Below are 24,205 nucleotides of genomic sequence, written 5' to 3' on the forward strand. Positions count from 1 at the left end.
ATGTGCTTCAGTTTAAATTAAAAAGTTATATATAGTAAAAATAAGAAAATTAAATTTATGAAATTGATTAAATTAAACATTATAACTATAGTAATGACCCTCCAAAAATTTTGGATTTACTTAACTATTTTTGTTAAGTAATTAATGTTAAACAAATTATGTTTTTATTTCTTTTAAATTTTTAGATCCAATTGTTTTTATATGTTTTAAATTTTAAAATTGAATAAATTAAATCGTAATCCCCATTTTTATAGTACAATTAATTTTTAGAATAAAATAAATCAAACTTTAGAGGTATATATGAGGGGGATTAGTCATTGTCTGGAATATTGCGTCTCCTAATCCACATGGATAGTGTGAAGCTTTTAAAGGAGGGTTTTTTTTTGGAAGGTGGGAAGGGGAAGACCTGCCATTGCCAATAGTCCTTTTTTTACTGATTCGTTCTAATTCTATAAGCTAACATGCAACGCCGCTCCTGGATAATGGCGATAAGGTAGCCGATAGGGTGACCAATTTGATTTTGCCTCTGCAATTTCAGCTAGATCGATACGATCTTCTCCTGCAAAGTGCAAAACTTGTTGTCCTACTGGCCTTGAACTCCAGTTCGATGCAACAAGATGATCATGCTCCTATTTACCCTACTCGTTGCGTGATTATAATATTTGATCCAACTCGTTTGATGCCGCTGCTTAGGATTGACTCTGAGACCATCCGAGTTGGCAAGAATCGACCTCCCTGCCCCCACAAAACACCAAAGACAGACCATCAAAGCATGTGGATACCCGAATGCCACGTGTACGAGAACCATGTCCACGTTTTCCCGCGTGGCATTCCATGGGAGGCATGTCAAGATCGCGCGCAACACCAACCTCTTATCCTACAAAATCCCTTTTGTATTCGCTTACACTTCTCTCTTTCTTCCTCCCGCGTCCCCTACACGGCATTTTTGAAACGCCATGACCGCCATAGCTACTGCTGGTGCTTTTTCGTTGCCAATCTCTCTATGCAGATCATGCAAGGCTTCTAAAAAGGTACCTTTTTTATGCTTCTTTATGGGATTAGCTTACCTGGGTCGTCCTTCAATTTTTAAGGGGAAAAAATAGCTTTCACAGTGCTTGACTTGTCACTGTTTGGTGGCCGTGAAGTTAAAAAGTTTGGCTTTTGATTTATTTTTAATCTATAAGTAACTGTGATAATCCTTATTCTAAATTTTCTTAAACTTATGTGATCCTTACGTATGTTGCATTTTGTATGAGTTTATATGGTCATTTTACTTGCATTCATTAGTGGAAAAGAAACTTATGCATGCTAAGCATATGTGTAATATTCTGTTTAATATCTTTGGACATTCTTTAACTTAATAGTTCAAATGATTTTGTTGATCTGTTTTTTTTTTCAACTTTGTAAAACATTGTTCATTGTTTTGTTGTCCTGCTTGAGTAATTTAGGGTTACTGCTAAATTAAGGTCAGTTTATGCATGGTTTATATTTCGGCATTGGTGCAATTTCAGGGAGTTAAAGGAGGGTTTAGGGTGTTTGCTGTGTTTGGGGAGGAGAATAGCTTGGGGCCAAGGGATAAGAAGAGCTCCTGGGGCACGCTGTTCGATGTAGAGGATCCAAGGTCTAAAGTCCCACAATGTAAAGGGAAGTTCTTAGATGTATATCAGGCATTGGAATTGGCTAAATATGATATTCAATACTGTGATTGGCGGGCTCGGCAAGATTTGCTTACAATCATGCTTCTTCATGAGAAGGTTTTCTTCAATCTCAACCCTATATTCTTCTTGCAGATCACTTCGTGTTTTGAACTTTTGGTTTTGTTTTTAGTTGTATTTTACAAGAAAAACTGTGTTTTATGATGTTTTTACCTATTAACTCTTTTGCAATTTAATCTTGTGGGAAATTTTTGTTGGTTACATCTTTGTAGTTATGGTTGTAGGTAGTGGAATTGTTGAATCCCTTAGCTCGGGAATACAAGTCTATTGGCAGCATGAAAAAAGAACTCGCGGAGTTGCAAGGAGAACTAGCACAAGCTCACAAACAGGTGGACAAAATTAGCATTTAAATGTTAATGAAACTGTGATTCTTATAATTTGATTAGAATGTGTATGCCTCAAAAAGATACATAAATAGATGGAACGATTCCCGGCTATCCAACTGATGAGATTTTTACCATTTCTTTTTCTACGGTACAATCTAAGATTTGAATTAATCACCTTATGCATGTATTACTCTTAACAAAAAAGGAAAAATTGTGTGAGGTCATGTCTTTGGTTTCATAATCGAATTTGATTCTGACTCAAGGAAATAATAACAGGTACATACATCGGAAGCAAGGGTTTCCGCTGCTTTGGATAAACTAGCATACATGGAGAAATTGGTTAATGGTAAGCTGTTGGAACATAAGACCAAAACAGAGTCCAGCGTAGCATCCCCTTCTTCGAGTATGTTAACACAATCTCTGGATACGGTGAAGGGGAAGTCTCCCCGAAAAAGCTTGGATGTGTCAGGTCCGGTTCAACCATATCATCCCCGCTTGAAGAATTTCTGGTATCCTGTTGCTTTCTCCACCGATCTGAAGGATGACACAATGGTAAGCTACACTCAGGAACTATGATATTGCTTATCATCTCAATACTGATCCGTTTATGTCATGTCACAGCATATTGGCATACATCCTCATTTTGTACCAGGTTTTATCGGGGCCGATCCTTTTATCTCGTAGGTCCCGTTTACAGATGTTTTCTTGCTAATGTCTTGTCCTTTCTCATTTCAGATTCCAATTGATTGCTTTGAGGAGCCGTGGGTTCTTTTTCGAGGAAAATATGGGAATCCAGGATGTGTCCGGAACACTTGTGCACATAGAGCGTGCCCTCTTCACCTTGGTTCGGTAAATGAGGGTCGTATCCAATGTCCCTACCATGGTTAGTAAAATTTTAGGAAGTTGCCAAGCGCCCACTATCGTACTTTTTTTTTCTTCTGAAAAAGTGATACATATCAATGAATGATTTATTTATGCTCGGGATAATATAAGGTCCTTCATTGTGTTTAACCAATAGTTATATAAAATATTCTATATATTAGGGTGGGAATACACAACCGATGGAAAATGTGAAAAAATGCCATCTACGCGATTAATTAATGTGAAAATAAGGTCCTTGCCGTGTCTTGAGCAAGAGGGAATGATCTGGGTTTGGCCTGGGGACGACCCACCTGTGGAAACTCTTCCTTCTTTACTACCTCCTTCTGGATTTGAAATTCATGCCGAGGTATGCTCTAGCTGTTTTCAAGGGCTATTCTGATTGCAAGTATCACGTAAACTTCGCTTAAATGGTAACGACTCTACAATCTCACCTCAATATTTTGGTTTGCTGATAATTGGCACAGATTGTCATTGAGCTTCCGGTTGAACATGGGTTACTGTTGGATAACCTTTTGGATCTTGCCCATGCGCCTTTTACACACACGTCCACTTTTGCCAAGGGATGGACTGTCCCCAGGTTTGTTTCTGCATTTAAATTGGCAGATATGTTTATAATCTTTTATGTTTTGGTGTAAGGCAAAAACACTTGTGTGTTAGTTTTTGGCACAACAAACAAATGGTAGTTTGGAAGATAATTTTTTTAAAACGGCTTGGAAAGGAAAAAATCACAATGATAAGATGCTAAGAGTGCGTTGTAGGTATCTATTTTGAATATGTAATCTGACCGTGCATTATCCGAAAATCTCAGTCTGGTGAAGTTTTTGACGCCTGCATCTGGTCTCCAAGGGTACTGGGACCCTTATCCCATTGACATGGAATTCCGACCACCATGTATGGTGCTATCGACCATTGGCATATCAAAACCTGGGAAATTGGAAGGACAGAGTACCAAAGAATGCGCAACTCACCTTCACCAGCTTCATGTTTGCTTACCGTCATCGAGAAATAAGACGAGACTATTATATAGAATGTCACTAGATTTTGCTCCCGTGTTGAAGCACATTCCTTTTATACACTATTTATGGAGGCATTTCGCGGAACAGGTAAAATCATATCCTACTTTAATGTTCTTTGTATGGTGGGTTGGTGAACACGTTCTTGAAATCCTCACTTGTATGTCCAGATGAGTTGCTGAACAGATTGGTGGTAGTATTCAATAGGCTGATCACTAATAATGCATACGATTTTTGTTAGCGAGTGCTTACAAGAAGTATGCGACAATGTCGTCTTTAATCACTGCTCCTACAAGTGTTATTAATTTATTTAATGCTTAATTAATACAGGTCTTGAACGAGGATCTGCGACTTGTGATCGGCCAGCAAGAACGAATGATTAATGGGGCAAACGTATGGAATTGGCCGGTAGCCTATGATAAGCTAGGAGTGAGGTACAGATTATGGAGAAATGCCGTTGAACAAGGATCTAAACAGTTACCGTTCAGCAAACCGATGTAAATTCGACTCTAGCAACTCATTTAATATCCCTTCTCACATTGTTCCCTGTCCTGACCGACTCTCGGACATAAGCACACTGAAGGCGATGAAAGGAGATTATGCGGAAACTGTGTATTGATCTGAGCCTGGTACTAGGTGGTGTTAACAAGTAAACGGTACACTGCTTCTATGTTTATAGTTTTTGTGTACGGTCAACAACCCCAGCTTCATTCTCTTCTAATAACCCAGTAGCAGCAAAGATCTTTGTACTGTAATACTAATAGCTGATGTTTTATGAAAAAGATTTGCACCGACTTCCTTTATGTTCTTGCAAAAACATCCTTATCGTTCTTGTCATCATTATCAATAGCATCATCGTCGTCGTCATCAACGTCACGTGCAAAGTTAGTGTGGTCGCTCTCTATTCTCCATGAAAAAGACAAGATACGAGGAAACGAAGGAACTCCAGAGGTGCACCCGTTCTGTCTGACCACGATAGATAATGGTTTCACTAAAACTTTCTAAAGTTACTCCTAAGCTGAGAAAGGTAACGGATCTCTAAAACTATATTACAAAGATTATATGGGATATGAGAAAAACATTGTCGTTCTAAACCATATTTGATGTTGTCGATTAATTCCAACATTAGAAATACTTTCGTCTTTAGGAAATAATCGCGTATTGAAAATTTAATTTTTGAAGTAATTTTTCTCATTTTACATCTTAAATTATTTTTTAACTATTATTTTTAATTCAGTTCATCCAAAAATTACCGACATCTAATAGTTGTTTTGAGAGTAAACTGGAATGAAAAATCAAATATGGTGTAAAGTGAGAAACATATTTTAGAAGTTAAATTGTGAATTAAGCTAAAAATAATCTTGAAAATTTGGGGTTTAGGTTCATGATTGAATTAGTTGAGTTATAAAAAAGTGGTGGCTAAGGAAGCGAGTAAAGTTCATATTCAAAGAGAGTGGCTGGTGTGTTAGTGGTGGTGAGTTTGTCTGTCAACTCTCAAACAAAGATAAAGGCGATTGTGCAGGGAATGTCTAAGAAAGGTAGATTAATATAAAGTTAAAAAATATTAGATTATGACGTGATCGAAAATTTAAAAAAACTTTAACAAAAGTGTTTGACTGCAACTGGAAATGTTGATTTATATGTAATTTATTAGATTATAACTATTTTAAAATGGCGTAACCGACAAATTTATATGATTAGTAAGTATCGATACTTTCGGATATTCACAACCACAGACCAGAAAAGAGAATGATTGATCCATTACTATGTTATGTTCTGTTAATCGAACTTAACGTTGAACTGATTCCAAATGCCGCTTTAAGAGTGAGGATTTAGGGTTGAGAAATTGGGGGTGATCGTTTTGACGTGGGTGAGTACACATTTTATGCTCATAAAACTATAAGAATTTCAGTAGCAATTGGATTTATTATAAAAAGTTATTAAATTTTTTGTCTCGATGTAACGTTTTAGGTTGTGCCTTGTTTTTATTTTAACTGGTTAAGTTATAAGGTCACAACATTTTATTTATGAAATACTATTAAAAAATCGATTTTGAATGTAACACAATAGGTTGTGTCTTGTTTTTATGTTAACCAATTAAGTTATAAGGCTACAATTAATATTATGAAAAAGTAACACAAATATGGTTTCGAGGGTAATGTAATAGGTTGTGCCTTATTTTTATGTTAAATCGGTTAAGTTATAAGGCTGCAACTATGTATATTACAAACAATAAATACAAATCCAATTTCGATGGTAGTGTAATAGGTTAGAGATCACGTGTAAATATATAGTGTTGTGGCACATAATTCTATGCAAGTATACACAATCAATGCAAGTAGTACATCAGTGAGTGAGTATCATCTCCACATGGATTGAAGGTATTTTAAAAGCAAGCTATAGCAAATAAGGGTTGTCATGAACTAAATCTAACTATATATTTACGATGGTATAAACAAATGAAAGTATAGCTGTAGCAGATGGTATTTATAAATGGTGATGGAATGATGCGTCAAGAATGGAGTGAAATTGTCGTGGTAAGAATTGATGAAATTGTAAAAGTGTGTTGAGACAAGAATTTAAATAAATTGCAAAATTATTCTAATGCAGGAAAATAAATTGAACTCTGGGAAATGATATAAGACTGACAACCTCACACAATTGAGCCCTTCTAGAGGTAAATGGTATATATTTTCTATGTCAATAATATTCTATGCTAAGGATGACCTTTGCATGAGTATGCTGCCCGACAGGATTTGCTAAAAATGCTCCTAAATTATCTCAAGCAAGGAACTTGATAAAACTAATGCTATACAATACCTCTCAGCGTAAACTGCAACACTAGCCTATCGACTAAGTCCTATCCCTTTTAGTAGAATGAAACCCTTTCCTTATCTCTAAGGCGGGTTAAAACCTCTCCATCCTGGTTTGACTCCCTTGCCCATGTAGATCTAACCTAGCTCTCTCAATACTAGGTATTTATACTTAGAAAATGACAAACTCTCAAAAGCTCTTACAAGACTAAGCATATTAAGCTATAGTAAACGATAATCTCTCAAAAGCTCTTACAATGTTATGACGCATAAAAGTAAAAACAGTGAGAAAAAAAACATAACCATCCATTAACTTAAAATAAAATCATCCAACACAAATCCAACACCAAATAAGATAATACATTGTGTGGCCAAGTTTATCCAAGAATATTGAAGTGTAGTACAAGCCCAAAAAGATAGAAAATAAAGCACAAGGAGAAGAAAAAATCCCAAATGATTTGCTGCCGTGACTTAGCTTCACCGCCATGTATCGCCCTAGCAAGCTAGCCTCTCTCGATGTTCAACTGCTACCTCCTTCAAGCTCGAATATGGAGGGCACCATGGAAAGGGGATGAAAAATGAAAAAGAAGAGGAAATATACAACTGCCTCTCTCTTAGGTCACCTCCCAAAAGCTCTTCAAAGTCTCTCAAAAGTCTCTTTAAAATGTAGGGCACCTTAGGTATTTATAGAGGGAATATTTCTAGGGTTTTGGGTCCAAAATTCCCTTTGTACCCTAGGTGACACATTTCTCACATGAATGGGTGGTTATTGTGGAAGATGGTCCCAAATTTTATAGCGGGGGTGGTGAGTCACATGTGGTTGGACAACTTAATAAAGATATTTTTGCTATTTTATCTTTTCTGCTCCAGATCTACTATCCATCTTTTGTTGTGGTAAGTCTTTCAGCTTTTCGTCTTCACAATGCTACAACAGTAATTTCTCCAACATGCTACATCATCCACATATTCTCTTTAAACTTTCATCGCCCGCACAACACCACAAAAACAAGACATTTCCCTCAGTAGCACCAGTTTCCAATAAATTTGTGCTACAACATGACTTTACCGCTAAATGCAACTATATGACATAAATGCACTCTAAATGCTATGATATGAAAAACAATAACCTAAGTGAAAAGGCACAAAACATAGCCTTTTTACGGGGTTATAACACCCTAAACTTAAGCTATTGCTTGTCCTCAAACAATGGATAATAATCAATAGAAAATAATGCTATGGCAGAAGATTAGTTAAGGAAGTAGTGTTGAGATAAAATTACAGCCCTCAGAAATAATTGGCTTCAACATGCTAGATAAATCAGGATTTCAAAAACTTTTCCCTAGAGCAAGATCTTTCGCATTGTGTGTCCGTGATTGTATTCAGTCCATGCTTAACGAAGTTAGAAAAATTCTAATCAAGTTCCCTATTCTGATTTAGCATTTGTTTACAATTAAGTACACATTTACTCTTATTAACTTAACATATATTTAATCTTTTTTTTTCATTGCTACGAGGGGAGTCAGCCTATCATAACTACCATCCCACACTCTAAATGAATTGGAGCCAATATTCCATCCTCGAGTTAGTCAGGCAGAGTCATTATGTGACTACTTTCATTCATTCGTATGCTATATCTATCATTTATTGAAACGTGGTATCCAAACACTGTTATATCAAAGAGGAATGTCCCTCTACAGTTATGCCAAAGTATTTATTTGCAATTTAACAAACTTTATAAACGTAAAGGAGTTTCATTCAAGCATTTATCCATTAAGTTCATTATTCACAAATTTATGTTGTAGCATGCAAGAGTTCTTTTATAAAAATCTCTAAGTCACTTATGCATATAAATCATACAATCGTGTATAAAAGGCTCACAAGACTCAAGCTCTAAATTCAATCCTATCAACCTTAATAGTCATGCACATTCATTTCACAGCCATGACAAAAATTTATCATCATCGGGCATCCTTAACTTATTTCAACAAAAATAAACTTAACCTAACTAAATGCCATAACATAATTCTACTAATAATATCGATACAAATGATTAACTATGGATAATACCCCTCCAAACTTGAAGGTTGCATTATCCTCAATGCATGAATACTAAATTAACTAAGCTACACTACATGAATGCAAAAGCTACGAGAGATACCTCATTGTGGTGGTGTCTTGTCCCCAGTACGCCTGATGTGTCTGTGCTTCGAAGTGGATTCTTCTAGCTCGATATACTGGGTAGTCTTGGTTGGGGTTGCAGCCTCAGATGCTGTAGTAGAAGTTTCATCTGCATGTCTGGTTGTCCTCTTCAAGCGATGTATGGTCAGGCGCGGTTCCACAGGCTGTGGTTACACAAGCGAGGGTGAGATTTCCTCAATGTCAGCAGCAAAGTCGGAAACTGCTTCTTCATTTGTCTTCTCAGCATCATCAGGATGGACATGACTTTATTACCCTGGAGAAAGAATCTCCTCATCCTCAGGATCAGACGAGGGGCATGTGTCAAGCGGTTCAATGTCATAGGGCCCATGGGCTCGGTAGCATTGTAGTGGTTATCCTTATCATATTGCTAGGCTTCAGTGGGTAGGGCATTCAATTGTTTGGTTTGGTGGTCTGCATCTTGCGGGGCTTGTCCAGGAAATGTCGCGACATTATTTTTTTCTCCAAAATTTATTTAGAGAAATGATGGAAATTGTCGGTGTTCAAAGGTAATATTTCCTTGAAAAATGAGGACATAATTGTATCCATTTGCCTCACATAACTGAAGAATGTATATATCTTGGTCTCCAGGTTCTCTACTCGCTTATTAGTTTCTCGTAAGGAGGTAAATATGGCCACCATTCTTGCCGCAACAATATTTTTTCCACCTTTTTTTAGGATCTCCTTAGGACCATATTCGTCAAATCCCATCAGCTCCGTAATCAACTTTGTAATTATGCCGGACTTCGTTTGGATGTTGGCTTCAAACATTTCCTCCACCACATTCTTCTTTTTTCACATGGCAGTAATTAAGTTGGGAAAGAACAATGTCCCCTTTTTTCACTTGAGTCAATAGTAAACTTGTTGGAAAATGACCTTACCTATATTGATTGGTCGCCCAAAAATTATAGAATGCAAAAGAAGCATCCGTTGCAGTGAGATAGTTGTATGATGTTATGTAAGCATTAATCGGGTTTTAATGAAGTGATTTCATACCTTTTCTTGAGGCTTGAGACAACACCTCTCCACTTGCTCGGGTTTTCACCTTGCCAGTGTGACCCTTTGAAGCATAAATACTCCAAGACTCCCACGTAAGTTTCAGCATCTGCTGAAGTAACAAATTTTGCATGATGGTTAGGCATGTTCTCTAGCCTGAAGAAACGATTTATGGCTTTCGGTGTGAAGTGAAATCTCCTCCCATGTACCCATATTCCATACTTCGTAGGTTTGGTGAGTTGAGCATAGAATTCCCTCACGATGATTGGGGCGACATCACCCGGATGCTGAGAAAATACCTCCCAGTGGTGTTTTTCTATAACATAGGTTACTTCAGGTGGAAAAGCTCTTCACCTTCCTCTGTAAGAATAAAACCCTGCTCTAAATACACAAATCAAACTTTGATATGTTGGAATCTCTCCTCTGTCGTGTTATCCAATAGGGGTTTATGGCGACGGTTGAGAGGAATAACCCTTACCAGAAACATTCTTACATCATACCATCTTAGTCGCGACAAAAAGAAAATAGAAAAGAAAACCTTGTTGTGGTGGTAGTAAGGGTTTCGCAGCGAAAAGGAAAAAAAAGAAAACTCAAGTGGTGGCTATGACAAATATTGGGCGGAGAAGAAGAAGTTGAGAGAAATCTTGAAAAAACAAAACAAGGTAAAGAAGAAAGATAGAAGGATTGTGTGTTTTAAAGAAAAAGTGGTTGGTTTTGGGGAGTTCATGCAAAAGTATAAAAGAGAAAAGGAAATTAATAATGAGGTGGAATATGATTGGTTAGTTTGAAAGGTTAAAAAAGAATAAAAATAATTAAAAGGGATTCATTTCTCCCTTTTTTTGCCTTAGCAAAAAATATTAAGGTTTCTTTTTGTCATCTTGTAAGCTCTTTCCCCATGCTGCCACGTGTCCTTGGATGACCTGGAAAAAAAATGAAGGTTAAAATTGAACTGAAAAAGAAAGAAAAGAAACGATTAGGTTTAAACAATTATTTATGCAAAAACTATGAAATAAAATATTGTAGCAAAAATTTAAAGAGTGGGTGGTGCAAACTCTGAAACATCATGGAGGCAAAGTGCTGACTTGTTTCACAATATTGGGGCTCTATTATCCACCTTTAGGCATTGGCCATTCACCTTAAAGATCTAGCCATCGTCGAGGTTTTTGATGTCCACAACTCTATGCTGGTACATGTGATGCACTTGAAAAGGTCAAAACCATTGGGACTTCAATTTACCTAAAAAATATTTAGCCTTGAATTATAAAGGAGGACTTGTTGGCCTTCAGAAAATTACCATGATAGAATACTTTTTTCATGCCATCGTTTGGTATTCTCTTTATACGGACGAACATTTTCACAAGTCTGGGCACAAAATTCCTCAATTTCATTTAGCTCTAGCAACCTTTCCTCACCAACCAACTAGGCTTCCATGTTAAGTTTCTTAATCGCCCAGTAGGCCTTATACTTTAGCTCGACAGAAAGATGGCACGCCTTTCCATAGACTAACTTGAATGGAGACATACCTAGCGGAGTCTTAAAGGTTTTTCGATAAACCATTTGTGCCTCGTCGAGCTTCAGAGACTAGTCTTTTCTCTTCGGGTTCACTAATTTCTCAAGAATCTTGTTGATCTCTTGGTTGGATACCTCAGTCTACCCATTGGTCTGAGGGTGATATGATGTAGTAATTTTAGGTCACACCCATACCTCTATAATGCCTTAGCAATCAATTTGTTGTCGAAATGGGTGCTTTCATCACTAATAATGGCTCTAGGTGCTCCAAACCGTGTGAAGATATTCTTATGAAGGAACTTGAATACGATATTCGAGTCATTTCTTGGTGTACTATGGCTTTGACCCACTTGGACACGTAGTCTACTACTATGAGTATGTAGTCTACTACTATGAGTGTGTACAGATCACCAAAGGATGATGGGAAGTTTCTCATGAAATCTATTCCCCATATGTCGAATAGCTCTATCTCCAGAATCTTATGTCATGTCATTTCGTGTCTCTTCGAAATATTCCCAGTGGGCAAACATCGATCACACGACTTGCATAACTCATGTGCATCCTTAAAAAGCGTAGGCTAATAAAATCCAGACTGTAGGACCTTTGCAACAGTCCTAACACCTCCAAAGTGTCCTCCACAAGGTGCGCTGTTGCAATGGAAAAGAATATCATGTTGTTCTTATCCAGGGACACACTCTTAATCACTTGGTCATCACATTGCTTGAATAAATAGGGCTCATCCCATTGATAGTATCACACATCATGTATGAACTTCCTTCTACCCTGACTATTTAAACGATGAGGCAAAACACCACTAACAAGAAAGTTAACTATATCATCATACCACAGACATGCCGCAACAGATAAAATTTTCTTGTCAGGGAATTCCTTCTTGATTTCTAGATTGTCATGGCATTCATTTACATTGTCTATTCCAGATAAATTATTAGCAACCTAATTTTCAGTTCATTTTCTATCCTTAACCTCTAAATCGAATTCTTACAATAGCAAAATCAATCTAATAAGTCTAGGTTTGGCATCTTCTTTATTCACTAAGTATTTAATGATCAAGTGATCAGTTTGCACACTGACCTTAGTACCTATCAAGTAGGCCCTAAACTTATCAAAAACAAATACACAACAAGTAATTCTTTTTCAGTGGTTGTATAGTTTATCTGTGCTTCATTCAGTATGCAACTATCATAATAAATGACATGAAAGATTTTACCTCACCTTTGCCTGAGCACTTCTCCCACGACGTAGCTACTTGCATCGTACATCAGTACAAAGGGAGTTGTCTAATCAGGTGGGACAACTATTAACGCTGTGACAAGTCTTTCCTTCAGCTTCTTAAATGCACTGTAGCACTCTTTGTTGAACAAGAATGGTTGATTCTGCTGTAGTAAAAGGCAAAGGGGCTTCAAAATTTTTAAAAAAGTCCTTGATGAAACGCCTGTAAAATCCTGCATGCCCAAAAAAAATCCTTATACCCTTCACGGTGGTGGGTGGAGGTAATTTCTCGATCACCTCAAACTTGGCTTTGTCGACTTCGATTCCTTTTTGTGAAATCTTATGCCCTAGCAAAATTCTTTCTATCACCATGAAGTGACATTTTTCCCAATTGAGCACTAGATTGGCCTCCTCACATCTCTTTAGTATCTTAGCCAAGTTACCAAGGCATTTATCAAAATTGTCGCCCGACATGGAAAAATCATCCATAAAAATTTTCAAGAAGTCATCCACCATATATGAAAAAACGGAAAGCATACATATGTGAAATGTTACTGGAGCATTACATAATCTGAACGACATCATTCTAAAGGCGTACGTGCCATAAGGGCATGTGAAAGTCATATTCTCTTAGTCTTCTGATACTATGGCAATCTGATTGTACCCTGAGTATCCATCGAGGAAGCAATAAAAAGACTTGCCCGCCAAACGGTCTAACATCTGATTGATGAAAGAAAGGGGAAAATGGTTATTCTTAGTCTCCTTGTTAAGCTTTTGGTAGTCTATACAACTCCTCCAACTCATGACGATCTTCTTTGGTGATAACTCATTCTTCTCGTTGCTCACCAGGATCATGCCTCATTTTTGGGGCACACATTGCACCGAGCTGACCCCTGAACTATAGGAGATATGGTAAATCACACCAGGATCCAACAACTTGATGATTTCCTTCATCACCACTTTCTTCATAAATGAATTAAGTCTTCGTTATGGTTCGACAGAGTTATTGTGGCAATCTTTAAGTTGAATCTTGTGCATACAAATTATAGGGCTTATTCCCTTCAAGTATGCCATAATATACCGTAAAACTTTCTTATTTCGTGCCAAGATATTTATCAAATTGTATTCTTGCTTTGCTTAGAGGTTAGACTAGCAGATATTATAATAGGCAAAGTATCATCATTACCAAGATAAACATACTTTAAATGTGATGGCAAAGGTTTGAGTTCCAAGGTAGGTTCATACTGTAGCGAAAATTTTGGGGGGTGAAATTCATCAAAATCTAAAGATTCAAATCACATACCTAGTCTAGCTAAGAGCAAGCTAAACTGCTGCACCTCTAAAGAAAAATCTTCAGGCTCCTCAATTGCTTCATCTTTAGTAAGTCTCCCACAGTTCTCCAGCTGTAAAAAGTTACTGCAACAAAAATTTACAGTAGCAAAAATTTACAGCTCCATCCTCAATTATTGAGTCCACGTCTAACACACATTGGCTTTCCTCTATTCATCCACATACTTCAGTGTGTTGAAGACATTGACGGTGACACTCTGATCAACCACTCGCATAGTGAACTTTTCTTTCTCGCAATCGATTAGAATACTACAGGTAGTTAGAAAAGATCACCCATAATTATGGGGACATTATCATCGGCCTCACAGTTGAGAATAAAAAAATCAACAGGAAATACAAACTTGTCAACTTTCAATATGACTTCTTCAATTCTGTCCTCGGGATGAACATGTGATCGATCAGCTAGTTGTAGGATCACAGTGGTAGGTCGAGCATTACTCATTCCAAGCTTCAAGAACACGGACTTGGGCATCAAATTTACACTTGACCCAAGGTCGCATAAAGCTCTCCCTATATATCTATCACCAATAGAACATGCAATAACAAAGTTGCTAGCATCTTTTTCTTTGGCGGAAGTTTACTCGGCACAGAATAATATTATTTCGTTGTGGCAACAATTTCAAAACTTTCCACCTTTCTTTTCTTTATGACAATCTACTTGAGAAATTTGACATAAGTAGGCATCTGGTTAATGGCCTCCAGAATCGGGACATTGATATATAGCTGATCAAGGATGTCAATGAACTTCTTGAATTGGATATCATTATTTTTTTTTTCAGTCTTTGAGGGAATGGTGGTGGGGGTCTTAATTTTTCTACTGCAGGTGGGGAACAACTTTTGTTGTGATATTTGTTTGTCATCCATCAGCATGTTTACTCGTGGAACCCTCATCACTATTATTCTCTACAGGTAACTCTTCTTGCACTTCAAGTTATGGTTGCACAATACTAGGACATTAATATTCTTGCTTCTTCCTCCCAAACTTGTTTCTTTGATTGAGTTGGATACCATTCATCCATGTGAGCGAACTGCATTGCTCTTTTCCATGAGGCTTAGTGACCTTAGTATCACTAGGGAGACTACCTTATGGGCGAGTATGTAATGTTGTAGCAATTTGGCCCACTTGGTTCTCTAAAGCTCTCAAAGACGAGCTCTGACTTTGCAACAAAGCAGCTTGATTCTACAAAAGTATGCCCTGACTTTTAATTTTCGATGAGTGCTCATGCAATAAAGCCTTTGTTGAAGTCATAAAATATTGAAGAGTAACTTCAAGAGAATTAGAGAACCCTTGTTAACATTCTGTCATAACATATGTTGTTTCTGAAATCTTGTAGGTTCAGTAATATTCTGTTGTGGCCTATTCAAGTTGCATGCATTGTTTTTGTTTGCCCATTGATTACCCTATGAGAAATTAGGATGTTGACACCATCCTGGGTCGTTGGTGTTAGAATAGGGATTGTTGTTTCTTTGATTGAAATTCCCCACGTAGTTGATCGATTCTTGATTTTCTAGGCATTTATTCTCATGGTGATTGCCAGTGCATAAGATACATGCAGAATTGGCCATTTTTACTTCATTCACCTCGTTGAAACACTGCATATTTTTCAATATATTTGTTATGGCAGAAATTTGGGTAAACACATAATCCTTAACATCTAACTCGAATGTCTTATGTGCCTTCATTCCAGTTCCAAGCCTTAAAGAGGGAAATTGATAGTTATTATTGGTTATCCTGTATAGGATGTCAAAGGCCTCTTCTTTTGATTTGTCAAACAAAGTACCATTTTCTGAAGCATCTAACATCATACGTGTGGGTGCATTCACTCCATTATAGAACATCACGACTTGGGTCCAGTAGTAGAATCTGTGATTAGTACACTTGCGAAACAAACTTTTGTAGAGGTCCCAACAGTCATACATTGATTTATCATCAGCTTGACGAAAACCTGCTATGTCATTTTGAAGTTGAATGTGCATGTTGGGCGGATTATACCGCAATAAAAAGATTTTGCAAAGATCAGCTCTAGTCTCCATCAAGCCGGATGAAACTCCACTAAGCCAAGCTCTTTGTCCGTCACGCAATGAGTAGGGAAATAACTTTAGCTTTCGCACATTTTCGTGAACTCTTTGTTGCCTGAATGAGTTACAATCTTCCAAGAAAGCATGAATGTGTTGCCTTGCATCTTCATTGGGCAGGCCACCAAACTATCGTCCAATTGAATTTAGCATGTTGAGCATGACTGCTTTAAGCTCAAAATGGGCTGCTTTAAGCTCAAAATGGGCTGCTTAGATCTCGAGTGCTACGATCCCTGGGTGAAATCGTCTAGAATAGGAGCTAAGTGATCTAGAATATCTCTTGGTCTCTGTATAAGTCCTTCATTCCTAAATGATGCATCATTCGGATCTGCAGGATCTTGAACTCACTGAACACCTTGGTTCGGTTGATTATTTATAACTCGATTATCACGTTGAATGCATTGTCTACGACGAAATAAATGGTCGATCTCTGGAACTAGACAGTTCTTCACGTTAAATAAATAGTTCTTCACGTTGAATTCTTCGGGTCATGCAACAGTAAAACCTAAAAAAGAATTAAACAAAAATAACAAGTAAAACTAAAAAAAACTAACTAAAAACTTTTACTATAATGAAACTTTTAAAAATTAATCAATTGCCAATCCCCGACAACGACACCAAAAACTTGATCGCATGTAAATATAGTGTTGTGGCATGCAATTTTGTGTAAGTATACACAATCGATGTAAGTAATACATTAGTGAGTATCGTTTTTACCGAGATTGGAGGTATTTTAAAAGCAAGCAAATAAGGGTTGTCATGAACTATATCTAAACTAACTAAATCTAACTATATATTTACGATGGTATAATTAAATGAAAGTATATTTATGGCAGATGGTATTTATAAATGGTGATGGAATATTATGGCAAGAATGGAGTGAAATTGTTGTGGCAATAATTGATGAAATTGTAAAAGTGTGCTGAGACAAGAATTTAAATAAATTACAAAAGTATGCTAAAGTAGGAAAATAAATTGAACTCTAAGAAATGAGATAAGACTGACAACCTCACACAATCGAGCCCTTCTAGAGGTAAATGGTGTGGATTTGCTATGGCAATGATATTTTTATGTTAAGGATGATCTCTGCTTCCACGAGTATGCTGCACGACAAGATTTGCTAAAAATGCTCTTAAACTCTCTCAAGCAAGGAACTTGGTAAAACTAATACTACGGCAATACCTCTCAGCGTAAACTGCAACACTAGCCTATCAACTAAGTCATATCCCTTTTAGTCGAATGAAGCTCTCTCCTTATCTCTAAGGCGGATTAGAACCTCTTATTCTCGTTTTGGCTCCCTTGCTCACGTAGATCTAACCTAGCTCTCTTGATACCTGGTATCTATACTTAGAAAATGACAATCTCTCAAAAAGTCTTACAAGACTAAGCATATTACGCTACAGCGAACGACAATCTCTCAAAAGCTCTTACAATGCCACGACGCTTAAAACTAAAAACCAGTGAGCAAAATAACATATGAATATCAAAACCATCCATTAACTTAAAATAAAATCATCCAACACTAAATAAGGTAATACATGGTGTGGCCAAGTTTATCCAAGAATATTCAAGTGTGGTACAAGCCCAAAAAGATAGAAAATAAAGCACAATGAGAAGAAAAACTCCCAAATGAGTTGCTGCCATGACCTAGCTTCACTGTCATGCATCGGCATAGCAAGCTAATCTTTCTCAAGGTCTAACTACTACCTCTTTCAAGCTCGAATATAGAGCGTACCATAAAAAGGGGATAAAAAGTCAAGACGAAATGTGCAACCGCCTCTCTCTTAGGTCACCTCCCAAAAGCTCTCCAAAGTTTCTCAAAAGTCTACTTAAAATGTAGGGCATCTTAGTTATTTATAGAAGGAATATTTCTCGGTTTTGGGCTCAAAATTCCCTTTATACCCTAGGTGACACCCTTCTCACGTGAATGGGCGGTTATTGTGGCAGATGGTCCCAAAATTTACAACAGGCATGGTGAGTCACATGTGGCTGGACAGCTTGGAAAATATATTTTTTCTATTTTGTCTTTTCTTCTCCAGATCTGCTATCCATCTTTCACTGTGACAAGTCTTTCAGCGTTCCGTCTCCAAAATACTACAACAATAATTTTTCCAACATGCTACAGCGGCCACATCTTCTCCTTAAACTTTCATTGCCTGCACAACACCAAAAAAACAAGACCTTTCCCTCAACAACACCAATTTTCAATAAATTATGCTACAACAAGACTTTACCACCAAATGCAACTGTATGACGTAAATGCACTCTAAATTTTATGACATGGGCTTTAGAACGAAGAATAACCTAAGTGAAAAGGCACAAAACATAGTCTTTCTAGGGGGTTATCAGCCCCCCAAAATTAAGCTATTGCTTGTCCTCAAGCAATGTATAATAATCAATAGAAAATAATGATATGGCAGAAGTTTAGTTAAGATAATAGTGTTGAGATAAAATTTCAACCCTAAAAAATAATCGGCTTCAACGTGCTTGACAAATCAGGATTTCAAGAACTTTTTCCTAGAGCAAGATCCTTTGCATTATGTGTGTGTGATTGTATCCAATCCATACTTAACGAAATTAGAAATTCTTATCAAGTCCCTTATTTTGCTTTAGTATTTCTTTACCAATTAAGCACACATTTACTTCCATTAACTTGACATATATTTAACCTCTTTTTTTCACTGCTACGAGGGGAGTCAGTATATCACAACTACCATACCACACTTTAGATGAATTAGATCTAATATTCCATCTTTGATCTAGTTAAGCAGAGTTATCTCGTGACTATTTTTATTCACTCGTATGTTATAACTGCCATCTATTGAAATGCGGTATCCAAGAACTGCTATAGCAAAGACGAGTGTCCCTCTACAGTTATGTCGAAACATTTATTCGTAATTCAACAAACTTTATAAACATAAGAGAGTTTCATTCAAGCATGTATCCATTAAGTTCATTATTCACAAATTTATTCTGCAACATGTAAGTTTTTTCATAAAACAATTTAAGTCCTTTAAGTATAGAAAGCATATAATCGTGTATCAAAGGTTCACAAAGACTCAAGCTCTAAAGTCAGTCCTATCATCCTTAACAATAATAAACATTCAATTCACAGTCATGGCAAAAATTTATCATCATCAGGCATCCTTAACTTATTTCAACAAAAACTAACTTAACCTAACTAAATGTCATAACATAATTCTACTAATACTATCGACGCAAATGCTTAACTATGGACAATATCCCCCCAAACTTGAAGGTTGCATTGTTTTTAGCTAACTGTGTATATTATGAAAAAGTAATAAAAATTCGGTTGCGAGGGTAACGTAATAGGTTTCACCTTGTTTTTATCTTAACCAATTAAGTCATAAGGTTGTAACCATGTTTATTATAAAAAAAAAGTAATACAAATTTGGTTTTAAGGGTAACATAATAGGTTGTACCTTTTTTATCGTAATCGATTAAGTAATAAGGCTGCAACTATGTATATTATGAAAAAGTAATACAAATCTGGTTGTGATGATAACGTAATAGGTTGCACCTTGTTTTTTTTTTAAAATTGTATAGACCATAAATATCAAAATTTAGACAACTATTTAATTTTTTTAAATTGTATCGATATATTACTCCCTAAAAGACAAATATCTCTTCACTGCGATAATTCACCCACAAAAATTACATTATTCGAGCTTCTATAAAATCTTCCTCTTGATTAAACCCATATTTGCAAGGATTGCGAGATTTATAGATATAATTTCAAGAGCTTTTTCTATTTACTAACTTATCGGATCCGACCCAGATTCGAGTCCGAAGTGTCACATTGACTTTTCAAAACAGTTTCTCTAACAATTTAGTTAAAATTGTTCACCACAATTCAAAACAAATGAATACTTTACATTAATTCAAAATATATTGTTTTTACAATACATATCAGAGCATATTCAACTCCAATTTATTAGTACATGCCAATTAACTTGAATATAACAAAATACACATAGTTAAAAAACTCTTTTCTGATATGAACTTCGTAAATGAGTTACTAACATGTCTTGCCCTCTTAGCTTCTCTTCTAGCTTTCCAGAACCTACGTGTGAAACACTCACACGCTAAGTCGATGACTTAGTGAGGCATAAATAAACTTAAATATAATTCTTATTACTATCTCCTACAATGCACACTTCATGCAATCATATTAAACTATAACACATATTATACATCAGAACATAAATACATACATATTTATATCATTTCATTTTTCTTATTATTATTATCATGTATATCTCTTAGTCACATGCTCTTGTATCTAACAATATACACATCATAAAACAAATATATCATTTCACAACGAGTACACATAGCATCATATCAAATGGATTTATTTATTCTCTTTAAAAGCCCATATATACTTCTGAGAACTTAAGGTATGTGAGTACATAGAGGTTGTGCACATTATGCTGTCACCACAGCTCGTATAATTCCCACTAGGGGAACTTAGACTTTATCCCAAAGGACCACGTAGAAATGTCCCGAAGGATGACATATCACATATGTCCCGAAGGACCGCTCCTTAAGAACCATATACATAATACAATGGACCAAATAAGTGTACCGAAGTACCACATATATGTTCCACATAATTACATATATATCCTAAAGGACCACGTAGAACCCTCGACTCTTGGCATGCCAACTGTACCCCTAGCTCTTATTTCACATAACATGGGCATTATCACTTATGTCATTTTACATATACACTTTCTGTAACACCCTTAACTCATATTCGACCCGAATACAAGTCCGAGATGTCACATTGACTTTTCAAACTTTGATTCTTAAAGAAGATTCCCGGGAATTTAAAATTTTCAATAAAACAAAATACTTTAATTTACATAAAAGAGATCACTTAATACAAAATCAATCAGAGAATTCGTAATTAACCAATTATTACATACCAATATTTTATACACAACAAAATACCTACTTTGTCAATTACTTCTGATCTGATTTCTTAGTAATGTTGCTGTCCGTGCCACTGCTATTATGAAATCTTCTTATTTCTTGGTACCTACGTGTAAATCACTTACACGCTAAGTCATAGACTTAGTGAGGCAATAAATGAATATGCAACAATATCTTCATGAATATGCATTCTTACCATTTCCTTCATGACATTTCAATATGCATGTATCTATTACACAATAACACATATAATCATATCATGCATGTACAAAACTTACCTTCTTTACTTTGTTTTTCAATTGCCCATATATATTATTGAGAATAGAGGTATGTGAGTACATAGAGGTTGTGCACTAATGCTGTCACCACAACTCGTATCAATTCTCTCATGGGGCACCGAACCTTAGTTCAGTATTCATCCCGAAGGACTGTCATATATGTCCCGTAGGACCACTACATCCCGAAGGACTATGTCCCGAAGGACTATTATACCCTCGACTCTTGGCATGCCAATTACACCTATAGCTCTCATATCGTATACTATGGGCATTATTCTTATATTTTATATGTTCATGTACTCATGTCATTTCTCTTGTGATCATGTAGTTCATGTCATTTCTCTTGTGATCATGTAGCTCATGTCATTTCTCTTGTGATCATGTAGCTCATATCATTTTCTCATATCATATATCATATCACATGTGTATTTGAATCTATTCATATATATATACATCATTTATCCAATCACATGAACATATATATGCCTTATGCATGTATTACAATAATTATCATGTATGCATGTTCACAACTATTGTACTATGAAAATCAATATAGGAATTAGACTTATCACAAGTCTTATTCCATTATACTATACATATAATATGCACTCACCTTAGCTTTGCTTTGATTCTAATCATTTGATCGTTCCGGAATAAGCTTACTTTTAGTATCTACATAATCACACATAGATCTATATCAGTATTATAGCTAATATACTCTAATGGTTCACTCTTTAGATTAAGATAAATGTCAATTTCCTCTTTTAATGAAGGTATGCATCGATGCACTATTTGTGCATCGGTGCATAAAATGCATTCGATGTTTTATTATTAATGGGATGCATCGATGCACTAATTGCATTCGATCTTTTTATTTTAAAAGAGTGCATCAATGCACTACCTGTGCATCGATACACCTTCAAACACTTTCTGGGTTTTAACCTTGATGCATCGATGCACTATGAACATGCATCGATGCATTCTGCCCAGAATCCTCTTTTTGAACCCGAAAATTCATTCATTTTGGATTAAATCCTTCATGTTTAATCCGCTTTTTCATTCTTAACTATAGTACACATCCTTAAACCAATTTATACTCATTTATTTCATCTTAAACCTCTAAATTCTATCTTTCATATGTAATTCAAGAATTACATCAATAATTCAACATGTTTTAATTCCACTTTTAACACTTCGTATATCTTAACTAGATTGATGACAAGTCAAATTTAACTTTCAATTCTAGTTATGAACTCTATTCCAAGATTTCATTTAAGAACTTCAAATCTTAAATCTCTCCTAACTCCATCATCCTTTGATGTTAAGATAACTTAAGCTTTCCTTAAGCTTAGTTATCGTTTAATAATCAAAACTCAATATTAAATTTAACAAGAAATTCAATAATCAGAAATCTTACCTTTGCTTTGGTTCACAAGCACAAGGAAGAAAGAAGAAGACAACTCTGGAAGGCTTGGGTGTTTTCTCCCCTTCCACCCACGTGTATCCTTATATATACATACTTATCCCTTCTTTAATTATTTTTCCTTGCAATTACTCTATTGTCCTTTCATTCCTTCTTTCTTTCAATTTCATCCTACACAATAATTTACATGTAAATCTTTATACTATTCATTCATTTTATTTTAACCACCAAATTATGAGACTTTACAATTTAGTCACTAACCCGGTATTGAGGATGTTACAACTTTCATATCACATAAACTCATATCTTCTTATCACATAGCTTCTTATCATATCATTCACATCATATAACTTATCTCTTATGATCATGCAATCACATCACTTATTTTCATATAACTCATTATCACATAAATCACATATCACATATAAACACATAGATCATTTTCACATAACTTATATTAACTTTCCAAGTCATTTCATATTACTAGTCCCATTGCTTAATAACATATTTCATATATGTATATAATAACTTATAGCATATCATATAGCTTATGCTTCATTCTCTTATATTCACCTAGATCATGTAACCTATTTCATACTTATAAATATATATATATATATATATATATATATATATATATCACTTCTATTATTTCTTTTATATATAAATTAATCTATTTACTTAATTCAATTTCATATAACTCCTATAATCTTCTCATATGGCTCCATTGATCTCTATCATACAACCCATGTGTCATAATTTTATTTAAGCATATGAATCTTCCCCATCTAGCTTATCTTATATGTTCATATTATCACTTATGTTCAAGTCTCCTAGTTGATATACTATTCTCATATCAACCTATAGGTCAATATTATTTAGTTTATTTCACTTCTCATTTAATAATATAATTTATTTTACTATTTCACATAAATGATCATACCACTATGTACTTGCCCAACTCACGTTCCTATTGTTTATATAACCGTTACATTTGCTTACTTAGCTTATATCATTTCTCACAAACTCACTTTTATCATATTCTCATATTATTACCTAAATTATCTCATATCATGTATTCGCGTAGTCTTATATTTCATTTCCATATATCCCATAGATCTTATCACATAACTTATCTTTTATACTCATATAATTTCTTAACTTATTTTATATTATCCTATTATAACTTAATAGTATTTTTACATGAATCACATAACACATACAAGAACATATCAATTCATATAATCAATAATACATACACTCATATTAAACACATGTTCATGTTCATAAATTCATGTGTAACACTATAGGAAATAGACTTGTCGCAAGTCTTATTTCCATCAAACATCATATACTATCGAATATGCACTCACCTGGCCTTACTAGTCAATACTGATCTCTTCTCTCTTCTCGATGACTATTACGTGTCAACTTGTCCA

General features: G+C 35.5%; 1 protein-coding gene across 3 annotated transcripts; it reads left to right on the plus strand.

The window, feature by feature from the left end:
• The first annotated feature begins 900 nt into the window (after positions 1 to 900).
• On the plus strand, positions 901 to 23,217 carry LOC120176348 (chlorophyllide a oxygenase, chloroplastic-like). Of its 3 annotated transcripts, XM_039182790.1 has the most exons (12): positions 901 to 1,031; positions 1,512 to 1,754; positions 1,940 to 2,044; positions 2,318 to 2,593; positions 2,777 to 2,924; positions 3,085 to 3,269; positions 3,388 to 3,500; positions 3,732 to 4,049; positions 4,822 to 4,826; positions 7,657 to 7,662; positions 15,126 to 15,133; positions 23,203 to 23,217. In XM_039182790.1, exons 1-9 carry the CDS (start codon positions 957 to 959, stop codon positions 4,823 to 4,825), a joined length of 1,467 nt encoding a protein of 488 aa, XP_039038721.1. In that variant the 5' UTR covers positions 901 to 956; the 3' UTR covers position 4,826; positions 7,657 to 7,662; positions 15,126 to 15,133; positions 23,203 to 23,217. The 3 variants fall into 3 exon arrangements, with proteins under 3 accessions (XP_039038721.1, XP_039038720.1, XP_039038722.1); XM_039182789.1 differs by lacking the exons at positions 4,822 to 4,826; positions 7,657 to 7,662; positions 15,126 to 15,133; positions 23,203 to 23,217 and adding an exon at positions 4,267 to 4,730 and having other exon boundaries at positions 903 to 1,031; positions 3,732 to 4,026; XM_039182791.1 differs by lacking the exons at positions 901 to 1,031; positions 4,822 to 4,826; positions 7,657 to 7,662; positions 15,126 to 15,133; positions 23,203 to 23,217 and adding an exon at positions 4,267 to 4,730 and having other exon boundaries at positions 1,521 to 1,794; positions 3,732 to 4,026.
• Positions 23,218 to 24,205: the final 988 nt, after the last annotated feature.

Source organism: Hibiscus syriacus, unplaced genomic scaffold (assembly GCF_006381635.1).
Source record: "Hibiscus syriacus cultivar Baekdansim isolate YM2019G1 unplaced genomic scaffold, ASM638163v2 tig00112236_pilon, whole genome shotgun sequence".
In the NCBI taxonomy this organism is placed as follows: Eukaryota; Viridiplantae; Streptophyta; class Magnoliopsida; order Malvales; family Malvaceae; genus Hibiscus; species Hibiscus syriacus.